Here is an 18,962-nt window from a genome sequence, read left to right as displayed (position 1 = left end):
AGTTTAAAGCGAACGTGCCTAGTCTTCCGCCTATGGGAGACGAGAAAATCGAAATAGCTGGAGTCGGAATGTCCCAGTCGTTCTGCGGTTGTAGTGAGTCATTTGGGGTTAGTGTCTCCTGACTTAGGAGAGTTAGTGTTTCCTTTAGTCCCTGAAAAGGAGACAGTGCGTCCGCCTGATTTCCCTCCTCGCTGATGTTGGTGTGCTCGGCCACGGCCACGAAAAGAAGCAGACCTATTACTCAAAACTTCTCTAAGGTCTTGTTGAGAAGGAGTAAAGGATGGTCGTCTTCGGTCTTTCCTTTGTTCTTCCAGTTGATTTCTCTGGAGACGAAGTAAGTCAACAGTCACTTGCAGAGAAGTGTGTCTTTGGACTTCATGGGCGACCTCCTGTATGCGCCCAGCAAAAAGGGAGGTTGTTGACCATGGCATTTGGTACAGCCTGTTCTTAAATTGATCATCCTATGAGCAATGTTGTAATTCCCCCCGTCTACGAAGAGAAGTGATAGATCCCGCATGGTGGGCAAGGAGGTCTAGTACAGCTGTCCTTTTATCCTGGGTGAGGGTCACAGCGATTCGAATACAGGATTCTTCCGAGGAAGATGCATGAGCTAGAGCTGATGTAAGTGCTTCAGTTGCTGATAAAATAGTGGAGTCCATCGAACAGTGGTGTCGAGGTGAACGAGGTCCCTGTCATCCACTGAAGAAGCTGAGTACGGACGCTTAGGAGCTAATGTTGCGATGTCACCATCTAGTTCGGGAGCAATCGTAGACAAGCCATGAGTCCCTGCATCCGCCAATACAAAGCGTGGAGATTGGAGCCGATCATGGAGACGGCGAAAGGATCCAAATGCTTTGTCTAAATTGGTGGCCATATCCTGTAGGACTGGTCTCGGAGGGAGTGTGATGTTCAGCGACGAGGCTGAAGGCACAACAAATGATGATAAAGTGTCCTCCGTTGAAGTGCTTTTTAACAGTTGTAACTTATCTGCTATCCATGATTCATGATTCTGGTGGTTGGTCCACTGAAAGGGATGTAGTGGGTGTCGATGCAGATGGAGGTACCGTAGTTGGTACAGCAGGTGCCGTTTGGGGAAGACATGCTGCTGTTACAGCCTGTAACAGAGAACGAATCTGTTCTGCTGGAATAGCAGAAAGTTGGCTAGGGATCCATGATGTAGGGATAGCTTGAGTTTGAGCTTCTGATGTTGCTGGAGTCTGAGGAAACAGGGGGGCGTCGAACCGGAGGTGGCCATGCGGAGCCGGTACGACGAGTAGGTGAAGTTGAACTCTTCCTATCTTTAGGTGAAGGACATCTACTAACGGTAGCTGAATCTGAGTGGTCTGTCTCCATGTCGCCGAGGAGAATCCTCATGACGAGAAGAGGAAATGTGGCTTGACCGATAAGGTCTGTAATCTGGATCATGAGGATACCCATGCCATGGAGGGTGGGGATCCCTGTAGTGTGGGTATCGTTCCAACTCATGTGCGTAGGCACTATATGAAGTAGAGTTCCAAGGGTAATCACCACATTGATGAAAATCAAAAGTGTGAGTGTAATCTCTTGGTCGAAACTCCGGATGGATGAGTGAAGGAGAAGATCGAGACATGTAGGATGAATGGCTAATAGACTCGTTGTAGCGTTCATCCTCCGAGCCTAGACGTGATGGGTCCGAAAAGTCTCTGTGTGAGACATGATAAGGGGATGAGCGATAATCCGCTCGCCTGTCATAAGACGAGTAACGATCTGTAGGTGAACGTGGCATATTAGGGAAGTGTCTCGAATGTCTCCCATCCTTGGAGGTTTTATGAACTCTCGTGTCCCGTTGAACCTCCTTTGAAGTGTGTCGATACTTAGGAGTCCGTATGTCCTTCGAAGTTTGGTTCGATGATGTTCGTTGAACCTCAGAGGTTCGACGAGGCTCGAATCTCTTGTGTTTGTCCGAAGATGTACGATTCGAACGTGACTGTCGCACCTCGGGAGTACAGCGATGTTCGGACGTTCGACGAGGGTCTGATGTTTGATGAGGTTCTGAGGGTCGGTGATGTTCGGAGGTGCGATGAGGTTCAGAGGGTCGGGGTTCGAGGTTCGGAGGTTCGGAGGTTCGGAGGTTCGGGGGTCCAAGTTCGGAGGTTCGGTGTTCGGAGGTTCGAGGTTGGGAAGTACGAGGAACCTTCGATGGTGGGATGTTCGGTGAATCATCTTGGTGTCGAGAGTGAGAAGTCCGTTGGTCCCAGTCTGAATGCCAATCCCCCGATGATTGCAGTGAATAAAGTGCACTGACTGTCGATGCTAGTCGATCCCGGGACGAATGTCTATCGTCTTGTGAATCCTCTCGGGAATAGGAGGTTCGTGAGCCTTGATCCGATGAGTCGTCATACTACTCCTGGTCTTGAGAGGATCGATCCTGCGAAGATCGTCGTATGGAAGATTTCGAACGACGGACCGAACTTTTAGGGTTGACCGAGGTACCAATACTATGTGTACCCTCCGAAGGTAAAACAGGAGGGAGCTCCATGTTAGCTCCATGAGTCGAAAGTACGAACCTCGGTCGGGTTCGGTACGTTGGCTGACGTAAGTCCGTCATCCACACTCGTGTGTCGAATGTCCGAGTCTCGAGATGTGGACGGTAGGTTCCGCTTTGAAGGTGGCTTCGTGGATACCCTAGACATGTCGTCTATGAGAAAAGAGTCAGAGACTCCCTCATCATCTAACGAGATTATGGGACCAGTTTGATCCCTAGTATTCTGGCCTGCCGGTGAGGGTGATCGGGCCGATCTCTCTTTCTTGACCGGTGTTTTCTTGGCTTTCGTGGATTTTTCTGCAGTCTTAGAGAGACGATCTGACACCCGACGCCGACATTTATGCAGGTACAGTTTGAAGGATTCATCTGGTAGATCGGAGCAGAACCCGCAACGCTCTAAAAAACTGCATAATCCACGACAATTCGAACATTGGGCATGAGGGTCAGACGGAGAGAAAACACGTCGGCACAAAGTGCAGACAGGTCTCCGTGTGAACTTCTCGTCCATTATGAAGAATAACTATCCCAAACAGGGATATAAGTAAATGTGCAGGCAATTAGACAACAAATATATGAAGATCGCTTGCAAGTGAAAAAGAAAAACCCAAAATGGATTCCTGTAATAACAACACGTCACCACTGCGTGGCGATTTGAAAGAGAATGAGTTGACTGGGATACACACGTGATCAGTGCAAGAAGGTCAACCAGCATGCATAGCACGCATGACCCAGATCTGGGAGGTGACCGTGTCGATGTGAGGTATGACAGGGTTAAGTAACTTTAGAAGCTGGAAACTTTTATTTCAGATACGTTTCCACTCAGAATCGAAAGAAGAAAGAGAAATGCATAGTGCATAGTTTTAGATAGGATAAGTTTAAAAATTACATTTCATTGGGCATAAAAGGCAAAGTAGCAAAGAAATTTATAGGAATGGATCCTGCAAACACTGTAACGCACTCACCTACTCAGCGTCATAGAATGAAAAGAAGTGTGGGGATTGACGGTTTGCAATTGCAGAAAGCTTTTGAACCTCCTGGTCTTGTTCATTGAATCCGGTATACACTCTTAGGTGCAGTGGAAAAATGGTTTACTTATTTCAAGACATTTTCTTACTGACATAGACTATATCATGCTTATCTTAATAAGTTAAGTGTTCAAGAATGGACTTCAGGAATCACATATGTATATTACTATGGAGACCATTTAAGAAGTAGCAAAGGTACTAGGTTGACTGCTGTGAACTGTTGCACTATTAAATTGTTTACGCTTCTTCTACATCTTCTTGTATGTAACAATTAGGAGTAAGTGATTTTGCTTTACGCCGTTTTAGCAATATTCTGGCAATATCACGTCGGGGATAATAATTATGATAAGATATGACAAGAGAAGATATCAATATGTTCTACCTCAGGGCAATCGTGACATATATGACATATGGAATCAACTCACTTCGACATGCGGGAGGCCTGGCATTACTCTTGTGTTCCTGGTGGTTCCACACGTAGTCGCTGCCTGCACCACACTCGTACACAGGTAGGGGTTTCTCGTAGAACACCATGTCCCCCCGGCATGTGATGGTGCATCTAGTGTAGCCATCGGATTCTGTACAGTTCTTCAAATTTCCAGAGGACAGGCGAAGGATAGGACACTCTGAAGTTGAAATAAACTTTAACAACATGTATGGCAAAACAAGTTGAGTTATTAACTTGTTACTTTTTAGGAAACCATTGTGATATATCATTCGCAGACTCATTAAAGCTCAAAACAAATGATAGCATTCAGCAAACACCCAGAAATATGACTTTGAATTATTATCGTTTCTGTCACTGTTGTTCTTGATATAATTGTATCTGTATCTGCCTGTCAATAACATCTAGAGTGCACACTGACACCGTACCCGGACAAGCGTCTGTATTACATTGTTCCGTCTCTACAGAAACCCCATCACATGTGTCACCATCCACGTCAGGGGGCGGGCTGTCACATTGACGACTTCGTGACCTGGTTCCTCCTCCACAAGATGCTGAACACTCCGTCTTCTTTGACCAATCTCCCCAGTTACCATTGACTTCAAGAAGAGATTTGAGTACTTTTACAAAGGCATGTGTGAATATGTATCATTCTCATTCTTGTATACGGTATTTGCAGGCTTGCATAACTCTGGTTCTGGTTCCAAGTGCATATTCTTTTGTTGGTTACATGATCTTAATGGTTACAAAATACATTTCATGACATATGCTTGTACTCATTTCAGACGTACTGTAGCAGGTATTCCTGTACTTGTTGTATTAGAACATGAAATCTGTATATATCAATGTCAATGATGTAACGCTTATTACGAAATTTATTTACAAACCTACAAGTTCCTGGCACAATTCACCCTTGAAACCCTTCAGGCACTGGCATGTGTAGTTTCCGTTTCCGTTCTCACAGATGGCGTTGTTCTGACACTCGTGATGTGCGCAGTGGTCTGGTGGGACGTTACACGTGACCCCAGTCCAGCTATCTTGACAGTCACATGTGAACCCTTCCAACTCATCCTTGCAGGGATGGGAGCCACAAGGGTTGTCAACGCAGCCATCAACAGCTGCAAGAGATGGCCATTTCCTTGTAAACATCTCACAAGAAATTTATGCAAGACATTAGGTTGTGAATAACATATTTTTCAAAGCAACCCTTAAATGTAAAACTAAACTATATGCACCACAGAAGACAGAAGTGGAAGTACAGTTCACCATACAATAATAGGGCGAGACCACCACTGCTCTTGTGGTGAATAGTTACTCGGATACGATACATATAGCTTTTAAAAATAGACCTTTTTATTGATAACGTTCAATTTGTTATTTTATACCTCTATCTGACTGTGCATAGAATGCGTAGAATAAATTAAATTTCTCACCATCACACTGACTTGGTACAATAAGATTTGTACCATTCTTTATGAACGTCAACACTGATTCTTGTAGCGTGGATACACAGGATGAAGACTGGGCTTGTATGTCATCAAGGGATGCAACTCTCTCAATAATGTTGATACCGCTCTGAGTGACGTCTGAATTGAAAATGTATTCTTTTACAATGAGAGTATCAATAAAAGAAGAACACACTATTTGAGATATGGCGGGTTGCTGTCGGCGCGTGACATATACACATTGCAGGAACATAAGATCTTATTATAAGACTACACAAAGTAGTACATGTAAATACCTCCATTTCCTGATACGATGGCAACACTGCTGTCACGTGGAACAATAGGGGTCGTTAGGGACGCCACATTATCTGAGTAAACAGCGTTTCCATTCAGATAGAGAGCGATGTTCTTGCTGCTGCCATCTAAGGTCAAGGTCAGGTGTTGCCAGCGGTTTGTTGGAGGGGTCACACCTGTATCTACAGAGTTCCTATTTTGAAAATAAATCTACAGTGAGCAACCAAGTCTTTGTTTAAACATCTGTGTTTTCTGCTATCACATATGTAAATGTAAACAGTACCAACTGAATATATTTTCTTGACCATGTCACTCATTTCCTGTACATTTATGAAATTCATAGTCTCATGGGTAATAAAACATATTTTAAATATTGACAATGATATTGATATATAATACCCTTGTATATTCAGGAAAACATTGTTGGTGATTGAAAGTTCCATGACAGTGTTCCGGTCAGTGTCGGTGATGCGTGCCAGGGTGTGTCCCAGGCTTGTGTCCAGACGGTACCAGAAATACATGGTCAGGGCGCTCAGGTCCGAGGTGATATTACCGAACACAGTATCCGTGTTAGCATGAACCGTCAGGTCAAAAGCTGAATAAGAAATTAAAGAGAATTTCATCGCATTTTGACGTACACTCTAAACAGAACAATAACAATTCCCAGTAACCTTCTATCTGCCTATATGCCACTTTGTAGCCCTTTACTACCTCTTTGAGTAGCTTACCTCAGTGAGGATACGCTGATCGTGGGTTAAACCCTGACCAGCATCCCTGGTTTACCAGCACAATATTTAGTGGGGATTTCTGGTTTATTATAACTGTTCCCCATCAACCTATGTTTGTCATTCACAGTAACGTCTATCTGCCGCTGTGCCCTTGTGTTAAATTTAGTCACGTATGTTGAATCGCGTCTCTAAATCGTGCCAGGATCCGCTGATAGTTGGTGTAGTTGAAAGATTCTCCAGGATTATGATCCTCGGTTTACCGGCACCAAACCCCATGGGTTTCCCTGAACGTCTTTCTTCGACATTCAACTGATGCACCTGATGTAACTTGTGTTTCTTATGCGTTAACGGCTATTGATAGCTCATAGCATTCTACATCTGCTGCCAACACAACCTTACCAACACAGGAGCTAGCGTTGTGAGACCCCTGTGGTGATGTAGTGCCGGTCGGACATGACGTGCACAACGTCATCGCAACAGCATCTTGATACGTCCCAGGAGAACATGGGGTGCAGGGCGCCATGCCGTCCATCGAGAAGGAACCTTCAGTACAGGTATCTGCAAACAGAAGTATATTTTTAATCATTACCATAGTTTAATGTAATATCATAATCATTTGTATTTGATGAACTGCCTTCGGCCCATAGACATCTCCATAACATCATTAAAATTGTTATGAATGCGATGCATATTTATTAACCAATCGTCATTGGTTTTCTGCACAACCTGCACAGATTAATCGTAAACACACATGAGCGAATTTAAACATGATTATATTGTATGATAATGTCACCTGTATAGTCGTATAACTCACCAATACAATCGTTCACAGATCTGGATTCGGTTGATCGTGTTGACTTTCCCTCGCCACACAGTTTACAGGCATCAGAAAATCCTTCATCAGTATAGGTGCCAACAGGACAAGACACGCAGTTTCCCGAGCCTGCTTCTACATACGTCCCGGTGGAGCAGCCAGCTGAATAAGATGTAGGATTTCTATTAATGAGTGAATGAACCTACTGTTGCTAATGTCACGCACATTAATAAACAGGGTTCCACTATAAGCAAAAAGGACACATTTTCCGATTGCACAAATGTTGCGCAAAGGATAAGACTATTACGTTCTCGTATAAAAATGAATATATTTCTTGTGAAAAGTGGATTAATTATAACCATAGAACATAAAGAACATCATTTTGCGAAGGTTTTATACATGTATATGTCTGTGAGTATGATTAATAATATGAATACAGAGGGTCTTTGTGCGTATAATAATAATATGAATACAGAGTGCCTCTTACAACATGAGACCCAGATAAGAATAGGTCTTCAACAACCCTTGTTTGCCGTAACATGCAAGTATGCTTGTCGTAAGAGCCGACGAACGGGATCGGGTGGTCAGACTCGCAGACTTGGTTGATGCATGTCATCGTATTCCATTTGCTTAGATCGATGCTCATGATATCATTTACTGAACTGTCTGGTCAGACTCGATTATTAACAGACCGCCGCCATATATACCTGGTATTTTTGCTGAGTGCGGCGTTAAACAACAAACAAACAAAGAAACAAATCTTACAGCATGAGACGTGTTTGTAGTTTTCAGCAGTTCCAAAAGGACATGAAAAAGCTGCATATCCTGGATAAAAGGAGTCGGCTTGTGTGTTTAGCCCATACTCAGCCATACTGAGGCCTCCACCGTCAAGCATCTGGTCAATGGCTTTATTGACATTGTCTAGCTCGCCCTCCACCCTTGTTCTTGCAGCCTCTGCATCTTCTTTGGAACCTATATTGAAGGGCACTATAACTTCGAAAATTATGACAGTCGGAACTGTTGATCTTTTGACTTTCGTGAGGAAAATCTCTGAGGCTGATCTCTTGACAGAGCGCTTTCTTCTGCCGGTTTCTCCACATTGTATATTCACAAATTCCACACGGCATTCAGGCACTGCGGCTCCACATACATCAGTGAAGGTATTGCTTGAGTTGAGAATATGGATGAACTTCTGTGCGATTTCCAGCTGAGTGTTGTTGTCATGGCAGGATCCAGAGTAGTAGAAAAAATCACTGCGAAGTTTCATGCTTCCAGGTCTTAGTTTCCCTAAAGATAATGCAGTAACACATTTACTCAAATATCCACCATCAACACATTTAATGATGAGGACAGTGCATGGATCGGATGGGCGTTGTACAACTCATTTTTATTGGGGATATGAACGAGAGTCAACATGAATTAATTGAAAACATATTTTTTATATACTGACGGAAACAAGTAACTTTGCTTCGTCTGAAAGTCAATTAATATATCTACATTCTGAATTTGAATAATTCATCTCTCAATACATATATATCCTTGATTTTAAGGTGGTGATTCAATATTTGCATGGGGACCAATTTGGATGCTTGATTGTTTGTTCGGAGCATGATACTCACAAACGTGGTTTTTGTAATGTGACCAGCAAACAATGATTCTATAGCTACCAGGTGCTCGTGAAATACTTTGTTATGCTATATAATGCTTACGCAATGCAATGGCAACCTGTAAATGAACATCTACACGCCGTGGGTATGTTGCAAACGGAAATGGCGCAAATAGCCAGATATTTTAATGCTCATCGAACCACAATATCCTCTCTTTGGAGACGTTATCTGCAGCAGGGAACATTCATGTCAACGTCACTGCAACAAGACAACCATATTCGGTTTGTTCATTTGCGGAATCGGACACATTAATCGGGTTAATTCCTGTGTTGAGGCAGAATCGTACGTCACCGGTTGGGAGAGCACAACATCCGGCCCGACGTCTTAATTAATGTAGGCAAATATCAATATACTCGGGAAACGAATGAAAAGTCAGTTCAGTGAAATCAGAGTGAGAGTGTAGTTGCGCGTGACGAAGGGCAAGACGAAGCCCTGAAACAAACAGTAAAGAAGTTTCAACTTCTAAATGCCTACCAAAGACAATAACAGAACAAATATAAATCGCAAAAATGTCTGTACGAGTATACTCACTATCACAGTCCAGGATGTTGTCGCTTGGAAACCAATTTCCAGATTGTTGTCCACAAGTGTATATGTCCGGTACGTCCCTTGCTACATCATAATCCTCGTTACACAGCATGGAACACATGCTACCACCACTTCCCCAGCCGTCACATGCGAGGGCTCCATTCTTTGGTACCGCCAGGTCGGGACAACTAGTATCTAACAACAAAAGTATAACAACAATGACCAGAAACTCTTCATGTCTATTTAACAAAGAAATAACAGTTCACTACAGTTTAACAGTTTACAGTACTTTAAACATTATTTCAGCTATAACAAGAGAGTGGGTGAATGTGTTTCAGGCCGCTTTAAGCAATTTTCCAGCAATATCAGGGCGCAATATCACGCAGTGGGCAGTTGTGACAGAAAATATCCGACAGATGAGGTAAGTAAACGGCCGCTGTGGATCCGTGAAAAAGGAGTAGGGATGTGTGCACAGTGCCCATGTCACGAAGTGAACACAAGAAGGCTGAGTGACACGCAAGATTGCGAAAATGGTGGATGCCTCCATCACCAGCATCTTCCCTTTGGATGTGCCAGAAGGTGTTGAAAACAAAGCTGATGATTCCAGAGCCAATTCTGCAGCCAATCCCAGATGACACCCTACCCACGTGTGGGAACACATTACAGGAAATGTGAGGTCCACAACATCAACCCATTGTTAATGAAATCCTTACTTTTACAAAATGGTTTAAAGGCATCCACGGCCCACGTCCACGAGGCTGTTGCGGGGAAGACATTGGGGTCTTTCTGACAGAGGATGGAGTCAGGTCCCTGCAAGGGGAAGCCGGAGTGGCAGGAGAGGGAGCAGGAAAAGCCGTAGCTGTAGCCGTCGGGGCAGTCGTACCTCAGCTTGTCGATGGGATCCTGGAGGTCCGGCTCTGGACAGTACAGACCTAAACGAAACAATGGCTATTTAACCCCCACAAATAAACGTCATTCCTCGATGTGTTACCATTAACTTGTGAACCAGCCAAACTGGAAGGAATAACAATTCCAGGCCCGGAAAGAACATGGAGAGAATGATCTGCCAGCCTTTCCATAACTGATCTTATCACAATTTCCAAAAGTAAAGGGTTGCAAACGTTTTTGTTCATGTTTCCAAGACATTCGTCCCTTCTACAAAAATCTGCATAACTCGTTTCCACAACATTCCAAGTGCATTCATTTTGGTAATATTATCTTTCCCTGGTTTGGAAATCCCAAAGTGTGGACATTTTGGAAAAGTTTGGGTAGAGAGCTACTAATTCCAGTGCAAGGACACGTGTATCAAGACGTCTTTTGTTTACAGAAGCATTTAAACAAGTGAAAATCATAACATTGGAAACCGCACGAACATGTTTGGAGTCTTCGCTCAAAATCTCTAAATTGAAATTCCATCCCCAAGAACGTTCGATTGCATTCCCTCCTGCATTATAGTTGTTCATCTGGGTAAACTTACCATTGATGGTCACTCTAAATGAACACTGATCTGTATTCCCTTCCGCATCTGTTGCTGTCAGCCTAACCTTCGTTTCGCCCAATTCAAAGGCTGCCCCTGACTGGTGGCTTCCTGTGATTGTGACCCCTGGTCCCGAATTGTCACTTACAGCCGGGTCATCCCACGTGACTACCTTACTTCCGCCTTTCTTTTCAGCGTAATCGTCTACGTCATCGGGGCAGCCGTTAGTGAATGATGGTGGAGTGACATCTGAAACAAGGATGAAGGTACAGGGTTCGTACCTGATGCTCTACCTTTGATATCAATTTGTCAAAATGTACGTTTTGTATTTATAGTGTTCATTTAACAATAATATAATGTGAAGAAGTTTGAAACAACTAGTATAAAAATCCCATTTTCTTTCACAAAAATATTTTTTTTCTGGATAAGCAATCTCCTACACCTTACACCACACCCAACTCTCTACACTACACCCAAACCAAACACCACATCCCACAACCTACACTACACCAACACTCACTACCCATCCCCGGATTATTGTGCGGCTCCTGTATCTACGTGTGATCTACAGTGTGTTCGCGGATATTGCCGACACGGTACAACAGAACAGATACAAGAGTCCTCCGTTGTATTGAAGACCTACGAATATGACCGTGAAACAACGAAATAAGTCCGTGATCATCATTCTTTTCCGGTTGGGAGAGAGTGGGTAAGGGAAATTGGTCAAATGTCTATCTAAACATTGATGCAGTTCTATGGCAGTGTGGCAGGTCGTAGAAAAGGGTAACCCACGATCGTAGGTTTTTGTGCTGGTACAATCATGATGTGGACGAATCTAAGATCTGAACCTTTCATCCTGAGGATCCTTGCATGGCTCTAGTCAGCAACAATGCCCCCAGTGAATGCAGCTAATACTTAATCACACATACCAGCACAGGTACCAGGCGGAGTCCAGTGCCCTGCTGCCAGGCATGTGCTCATCATCATCCCTCGTGGTTCAAAGCCCCTGTTGCAGCTCATTAAGCAGTATGTGCCGTACACGACGTCCCCGAGACACGTCAGTTGGCCGTTAGTCACACTAGGCGGGGTACCACAGGACACAGCTGTGAACAGCGGAAAGGTAGATAACACTTGTAATTAGACGCTTCACCTTAGTCAACAGTATGTCAAAGCCACATATATGGGATACTCACTGTGCCATGATCAAAAGCAAAGACAATCTTGATGAAGTTTACGCAGCTGCTTTTGCAACGCTAAATGTAGTCTGAAAACCCTTCAGAAAATTCAACAAATCACGTTATTCATGAAATATATAACGGCAACGCCAGAGACGAAACAAAATCCATTGGGCGTTAAAGGCAAAATAGCGTTGAAAATTAAATGAGTGCACCATTGAATATCAGTAAAAACACCATGAGTTCGCGAAAACGGTATGCATGTCCTGCCCTCCCGGTAGCACTGCCACTCACACAATTTGCATAGTGTGTATATGTTTGTTGCTAGTACCGCTCAGTAGCTCTTCTGCCATGGCATCAAGTGATGGACCCCAAATTCATTCACGTGCCAGCAAACATTTGACGGTCCGAACTGAACTTGCCCCACCTCAAGATCTAGGTAAATTCTAAGGGAAATCATTTCAGTATAGAAAGCTAGGTACGATGTTGGAAAAGCGCCGATTGCAAAATCTTCATCCAACAGGACTGCCAGTCAACTTGTATGGGTTTACAAGGCGGTACCTGGCCAATCAATGACAATGATATAGTTTACAGAAATACTACAGTACCCCTACCTTTACACCTTGGCTCAACACCCGACCAGGTCCCTTCTACACACGTGATGGAGCTAGCACCGTCCACGTTGTGGCCGTCGTCACAGTCGAAGGTGCACACAGATCCTGATATGTCCCTGTTGGTACAGTGGAGGCGTCCATTGCGAGGGTACATCAACGGGGAGCAGTGGATCGCTGCAACAGAAGGGATTAACAGTTGGTCGCCACTCTACCTGATATTAACATGAGTGGTGTAGGAGCTTGACGGGTTTGCACAAACCAGGACTGAAGGTCGTTGGATGTGCAAGAAAGTTCAGCTCGTACAATCGCGTACACATGCAGCGAATTTGTCGGTTTCACGTTCACACGTTAAAAGGACATATTTTCGTTGACGTATTTGTGTGTGACAATTAAATCTTGTGACCGACTTCTGATCCTCACAGGCCGGTCAGTGGACTTGTAAAGGTTTTTTCCAAGACGGGGACTGGCAACGTCATGATAATAGTGAAATGAATATATATCCTTTATTGGCTTCGGCAGGGATTTCCAGGGGCATAGCCTATGTGAAACAATGCACCTTGAACAGTCTTCCTGGTCCAGTAGATAGAGTGTCCGTCCGGAGAGCGCAAGTTCGGTGGTTCGATCCCCGGCCGCGTCATACCAAAATACATTTTGAAGATGGTACATGTCACCCTGCAGGGCGTTCGGCATTAAAGAGATAAAACAAGAACTGGTTGGCTTGGAGACAGTATACTGTGCCATGCTTCAGAATGGTGCCTAAGTGGGCTAGCTCCATAAACTAAATCCTGACTATTACACACACACACACACACACACACACACACACACACACACACACACACACACACACACACACACACACACACACAAAAAAAAAACACACACACAAAACACACACAAACACACACAAACACACACACACATCGTAACTTACTGTGCACTGAGAAGACAATTTCACAGTCAGCTGACAGTCCACCACTGTCCACAACTCTGTACTTGATGAAGTGTGTGGACGCAATGAACTCACTACCTGGAGCCAACCCAGATCTCTTAGGGCTGCAACATGTTTCATACGTGTGTTAGCAGTAACATAGTTATACTTGGTTCAAATGATACTTGGTTAAATGATCAGGATTCTTTTCTCTGCCGTGTCTGTTGGTCCATTTCAGCAAGGAGATGAGTGGGTTCGCGTGTTAATGCACATCTGCGAGGCTTGGAACGTAATTATGAAATAAACGACTGGTCGTTGTTTATCGTACAAAAAAACACTGCAGGGAGAATAAACCATGAGGGGCGCACGTGGTTAGTTCTCCCTGCAGTGTTTTATTGTACGATAAACAACTACACTGAGTCGTACATTTCTTATATGAGATATCAACATTATGTACCGCCCCTTTAAGGGTGTTGATAAAATGCACAAGCTTTAAAAATATTTACCCAAATTTTAATAATGATGGGTCCCTGAATATAATCCGACCTCGGGAATGTCGGACAAGTCCATTTTTCGAACAGGTTGGTTAGGTTTGGTATTTCGAATCTCTAGACATGACGTCTTAAAAAAACAATGTTTTATCGTGAAATAAACCACGCTTTGCTCTTCATTGTTCTTTGCGATTTATCGCGTAGCTGTGTTATAAACTGAGGGCCAAAAGAACCGTTACCAACATTAACTGATTTGCCACTTTGAAACAAAGATGCCAACCTGTTAAAAACAGTAAAGCACACATCTCACGAATACAGCCTTTATGTTCTCTGTCGTTCTTTGCACGTGCTTTGCGGATTTTGGGAGATATTGGTGTTTTTCAGCAATTTTTTAAAACATTCCTTCCCAAATTATCGTGCAATTTCCGGGTATACATTACGCACGGATCTGTTCCCTATCATTGGTTGCGATGATTAACACCAACGAACATGCCAAGACTGGCCGCTGTCCAGAGGGAGAGAGCCAAAGGTATGCTGCAGATGGGAGCGACACAGAGAGTGGTTGCCATTAACATGAACTGCTCCAAGATGACCATTACCAGACTGGTCGCACGTCTCCGACAGACTGGCAGAACCGCAGACAGACCACGGAGTGGCAGAGCAAAGGTCACGACCCCGCAGGATGACCGCTTTTTACGGGTACTTCATCTGAGGAACAGATTTCTTACTGTGACGTCATCAGCTGCCAACAGCTTAGGACATCCGGTCAGCAGACAAACAGTGACCAGACGACTACGACATTATGGTCTCCGGGCTTATCGCCCTTTCAAGGGCATGACTTTGACCCGTCAACATCGACGTGCCAGATTGACGTGGTGCAGGCAAACTCAGCGATGGCAACAAAGGGAATGGCGGCGAGTGCTGTTTAGTGATGAGAGCAGGTTCCAACTCTTTAAACCTGATGGGCGTACGCGAGTTTATCGACGACGTTGTGAACGCACGGCTCCTTGTTGTGTCCAGGAGGTGGAACCTTACGGGGGCGGAAGTGTGATGGTCTGGGGCGGCATTTGCGGGGACGAGAAGACGGAACTTGTCAGCATCGAAGGCAATCTGACAGCACAACGCTACATTGACAATATCTTACGGCCAGTGGTTCCTCCTTTCCTCCAGCGTCAACAACGGACGGTGTTCCAACAAGATAACGCCACACCCCATAAAGCCCGTATTACTAGAGACTTCCTCAACGCCAACAACGTGACTGTCCTGCCGTGCCAGCTCGATCACCAGATCTGTCACCCATAGAACATCTCTGGGACCAGCTGGGGCGTCGTCTTCGGAAACGTCAACATCCTCCCTTCACGAGACAAGCGTTGATCTTTGCCCACCGTGAGGAATGGAATCGGATACCTGCAGTCGATGTGAGGACGCTTGTCTACTCAGTTCGACGCCGCATTCGAAGATGCATTGCCGCTCATGGAGGTCATATCCCGTATTGAACGGTCCGGGCCGTCGTCACCTTAAAGTTGTAACCAATGTTGTTGATCGAATACTGGACGAATGACCCCTTGTCAAGAAATGTCCCTGTTGGAGGTCAAGGACGTTGTTGTTGAATTAGTAAATTCGCATTTTACTGTTCTGAATGATGAATTTCTACAATACAATTGTTATTGCTGTTTCAAATTGTGTTGGTCATATTTTATCCTAGAAGTATATTTTGGCCGTCAGTTTATATAGTATTCAGGACTGTTACCGTTACTAACTGTTTCCGGAAGGTTTTCCCTTGGTATTTGTAAAACGTTTCATGTATTAACTTTTCAGCCAAACCTCTTTTTAACATCCATTTAAAAAACTATTATTCTGCAATATCATTTTCATTCATAATTATTCTGGGTGTTTTAAAAGATCCGTAAATCATGTAATGCAAATATGAACGACATTGAGTGGTAAATGCGTAGATTTACGGATCAAGGAGATTTACAGTAAAATACAAAGATTTTGTATCAAATACCTTTAGATCAAAGTCTAAACATTCATGTGAATAGTGTTTCATCAAATGATGAGGCGTAGGAAGAATATGTAATTAAACATATATTTGATCGGAATGTCATTTTGGCGCTGAAAAATTGTTTGCTAAGTTGTTAATACAGTTGTAAAACGTCTCGAGTGTTGAGACACTAAGAATGTTACACGAAGGAAAAACCTTAGACTGCCATCCTCCTTATCCGTTCCTTCCGGTTCTGTCCAAGTAACCACCATAGTGTCTCCCGTCTTGGCGTATTGAGGCCCAACATTCGGACAGTCAATCTGGGGGAACGTGTTTGGACTTCCCCCTCCTCCTCCTCCTCCTCCTCCTGATGGATAAATACCAGAACCATGTGATCAAAGGCCCAAGAAACTCCTGTCATATTTCAATTGTCCCAATTAAGATGTGTGTGTGAATGCTTAATCAGAAGAAGGACACCATAATCTTTCTTATGATGTTCAATCTTGTTAGATTACAAGTTTCTAATGTCAAATAATTTCTGTCTTGTAATTTTTCATGCTTTTTCAATTCCCATCAATATCTAACTGCCTATTACGAAATGTGTTTGGCGCAGATATTCATTGACGTTTTACATTTAATTTACATAAGTTATGGTCATCAGGAAATGTCTGTCATTGAGATTGGAATAAGTTTGAAAGGGAAAGAAACTTTGACCTAGTCTGATAAGTCTAGATAAGTGAATATTAAAACTCTAGAGGAGAGACCAATCTGTACAGCAAGTTTATAGAGTACAAAAAACACGTAAAGTTTCTTTCTTTTTATCGCAACTCGACTTTACGACAAACGTACGTCACACAAAGTACCGTAATGCATATATACGTGGATGAATAGTTACAGCCCCATTTGACTCTAGAGCTTGATGATGATGATGATGATGATAATGATGATGATGATGATGCATATGTGTGGTTACAGGTTGCACTTTTCTCATCCCACTATTTATTTCGGATAAGTCGATATATAGGAGAAGACGAAGTATTTTACAGTTTGCATCGGTCAAAATTTATTTTTGACCCCTTCAGACTGAAGTAGTCAACATCCTCAGTTGTGGAAACGCAGACATACATAATAAATCCTAATTAATAAGTAAGGCTAGATAAATAAATCGTGTATGACTCGGCGCTGCTTTGAACATTATGTCACGTTTGTTTCGTCCTGTTCAGCTTTGTATGTGAGGACAACCATGGATGATGCCAGTCAGATAATTTAACCACTTTGATGAATATCCCCAGAACGAATTTACGCCAACAATTAGTGGATCCTGACACGTCTATGAACAGAAAGCGCGATTCTTAGACGACTGGGCCCATTCGTGACCAATTCATGTTATTCCGGGACAAGCCGAATAGCGACCCGTGCCCCTCTCGTGGCCATTTTTGCGACTGGGTTTCGTGTAAGCGCAAACGGGCATAGCTAAAAGACTTGTCAACTCGAAGCGTAATGATTCACACATATAACATTACTTTAAGTACGATTGAACACATTTAAGTGTATCTTTGGTGTATTTTTAAATGCAAGACATATGTAAAATCAAAAAAAATATTTCTGATGGATTCTTTGATCGAAGTACTTGAAGTCATACGCGCATACTGATTGGTTTCTTATTTTCGCACATAACATTAATCGATAGGGGGACGAGTCTTGTTGCAGGTTACGGAAAGAGGCGAGTTGTGACGAATGGACTGGGACAAGAAGCATTGACCTTGAGTGTAACTTAACCCGTACACGTGTCATTATTGTAACAGGTTATTACTCGTTAAACAATTTGGCGTGACATAGGTTAACACCACTGCTTTAGAGGCACAATAAAATCAAACGGATACACCAACGACAAGCCATATGTATAAAGGAGAAAATGAACTCATTTGAATGATGATCACCTGCCCAAAATTCGAACTGGTCTTTGCAAGGCATATTCCTGGTTTCAAAACCAGGGATGTCCGTCTATATTCGTCTCATGCCATACATTGAAAATATACATACCGTTGTCACACACAAACGTGCAGACGATGCTGACAACTCCACTTATAGCGCCAATTACGTTTGAAACGAGCCCCCAAAATCGCTTTTCTCTGTGATGTTGATTCTCCCGACGTTTTAACGAGCGAGCAAAAGATACCGGTACTGAAATTAGAACTGGATGAAGTGAGCGAGTGCGTGAATTGGGTTTGACGTCAATTTTAACAGTATTCCAGTTAAATTGCGGCGTGTCAGCTTAATGTGGGAGGAAAGCCCGAAGTGATGCAGGTCTCAGACGTTTACCTCTTCGGTGAAACCCACGAGCACGGGCATGGTGCTGAAAAACCTAGAAACATAGTCGGGGCGAACCGGGATTCGAACCTCATTGGTCTCTGGCGTGCCCAAGGGACGGTGCGTCTATTAACAGAACTGGCCTCGGTTACACAGGTCAGCAACCATCCGTCGCAAAGCGTGAGCACGTTTGTTTTGTGGGTCGTGGTGAGTTTATCCTTTGTTGGGACATAGACATCTCACCCGAGTATCTTTTGATATCAATTATATCAACGAGTGTTTTATATATCAACCACCATCATTTTTCCAACTTTTTCATTTTGTAGACAGTAATAAGCAGTGTCTTAAGTGTAAAAAGTACTGCTGACAGCTTCAGTAGCAGAGCCATTAGTGATGTCATTTGATTGTGGCGATATGGTAATCAATGACAATCAGTCACAATGGTCTGCAAAGCATTGTGATGCAATTACAGTGTATCGATATCTACAATACAGTTATTGCTTGAACTCA

At 43.5% G+C, this 18,962-nt stretch overlaps 1 protein-coding gene across 3 annotated transcripts in view; it reads right to left on the bottom strand.

Moving 5' to 3' along the window:
- The window catches only part of LOC124151676 (sushi, von Willebrand factor type A, EGF and pentraxin domain-containing protein 1-like), a 35,903-nt gene that overhangs the window by 9,760 nt on the left and 7,181 nt on the right, over positions 1 to 18,962 (bottom strand). For 2 of the 3 annotated variants that reach the window (XM_048385863.1, XM_048385865.1), the window contains exons 4-20: positions 18,186 to 18,326; positions 16,359 to 16,509; positions 13,671 to 13,792; positions 12,737 to 12,910; positions 11,877 to 12,050; positions 10,948 to 11,196; positions 10,184 to 10,402; positions 9,474 to 9,665; positions 8,041 to 8,562; positions 7,276 to 7,437; positions 6,861 to 7,019; positions 6,133 to 6,328; positions 5,736 to 5,926; positions 5,428 to 5,580; positions 4,882 to 5,112; positions 4,423 to 4,593; positions 3,975 to 4,175 (exon numbers count right to left, since the gene is read on the bottom strand). In XM_048385863.1, coding sequence (XP_048241820.1) covers positions 3,975 to 4,175; positions 4,423 to 4,593; positions 4,882 to 5,112; positions 5,428 to 5,580; positions 5,736 to 5,926; positions 6,133 to 6,328; positions 6,861 to 7,019; positions 7,276 to 7,437; positions 8,041 to 8,562; positions 9,474 to 9,665; positions 10,184 to 10,402; positions 10,948 to 11,196; positions 11,877 to 12,050; positions 12,737 to 12,910; positions 13,671 to 13,792; positions 16,359 to 16,509; positions 18,186 to 18,326 — 3,408 coding nt within the window. The remainder of the gene's footprint in view (positions 1 to 3,974; positions 4,176 to 4,422; positions 4,594 to 4,881; positions 5,113 to 5,427; positions 5,581 to 5,735; positions 5,927 to 6,132; positions 6,329 to 6,860; positions 7,020 to 7,275; positions 7,438 to 8,040; positions 8,563 to 9,473; positions 9,666 to 10,183; positions 10,403 to 10,947; positions 11,197 to 11,876; positions 12,051 to 12,736; positions 12,911 to 13,670; positions 13,793 to 16,358; positions 16,510 to 18,185; positions 18,327 to 18,962) is intronic. The other variant, XM_048385864.1, reaches the window with a different exon arrangement.

The sequence above is a fragment of the Haliotis rufescens genome, unplaced genomic scaffold (assembly GCF_023055435.1).
Source record: "Haliotis rufescens isolate VD_foot unplaced genomic scaffold, xgHalRufe1.0.p SCAF_6, whole genome shotgun sequence".
Classification (NCBI taxonomy): Eukaryota; Metazoa; Mollusca; class Gastropoda; order Lepetellida; family Haliotidae; genus Haliotis; species Haliotis rufescens.
This window is presented reverse-complemented; position numbering and strand designations above follow the sequence as displayed.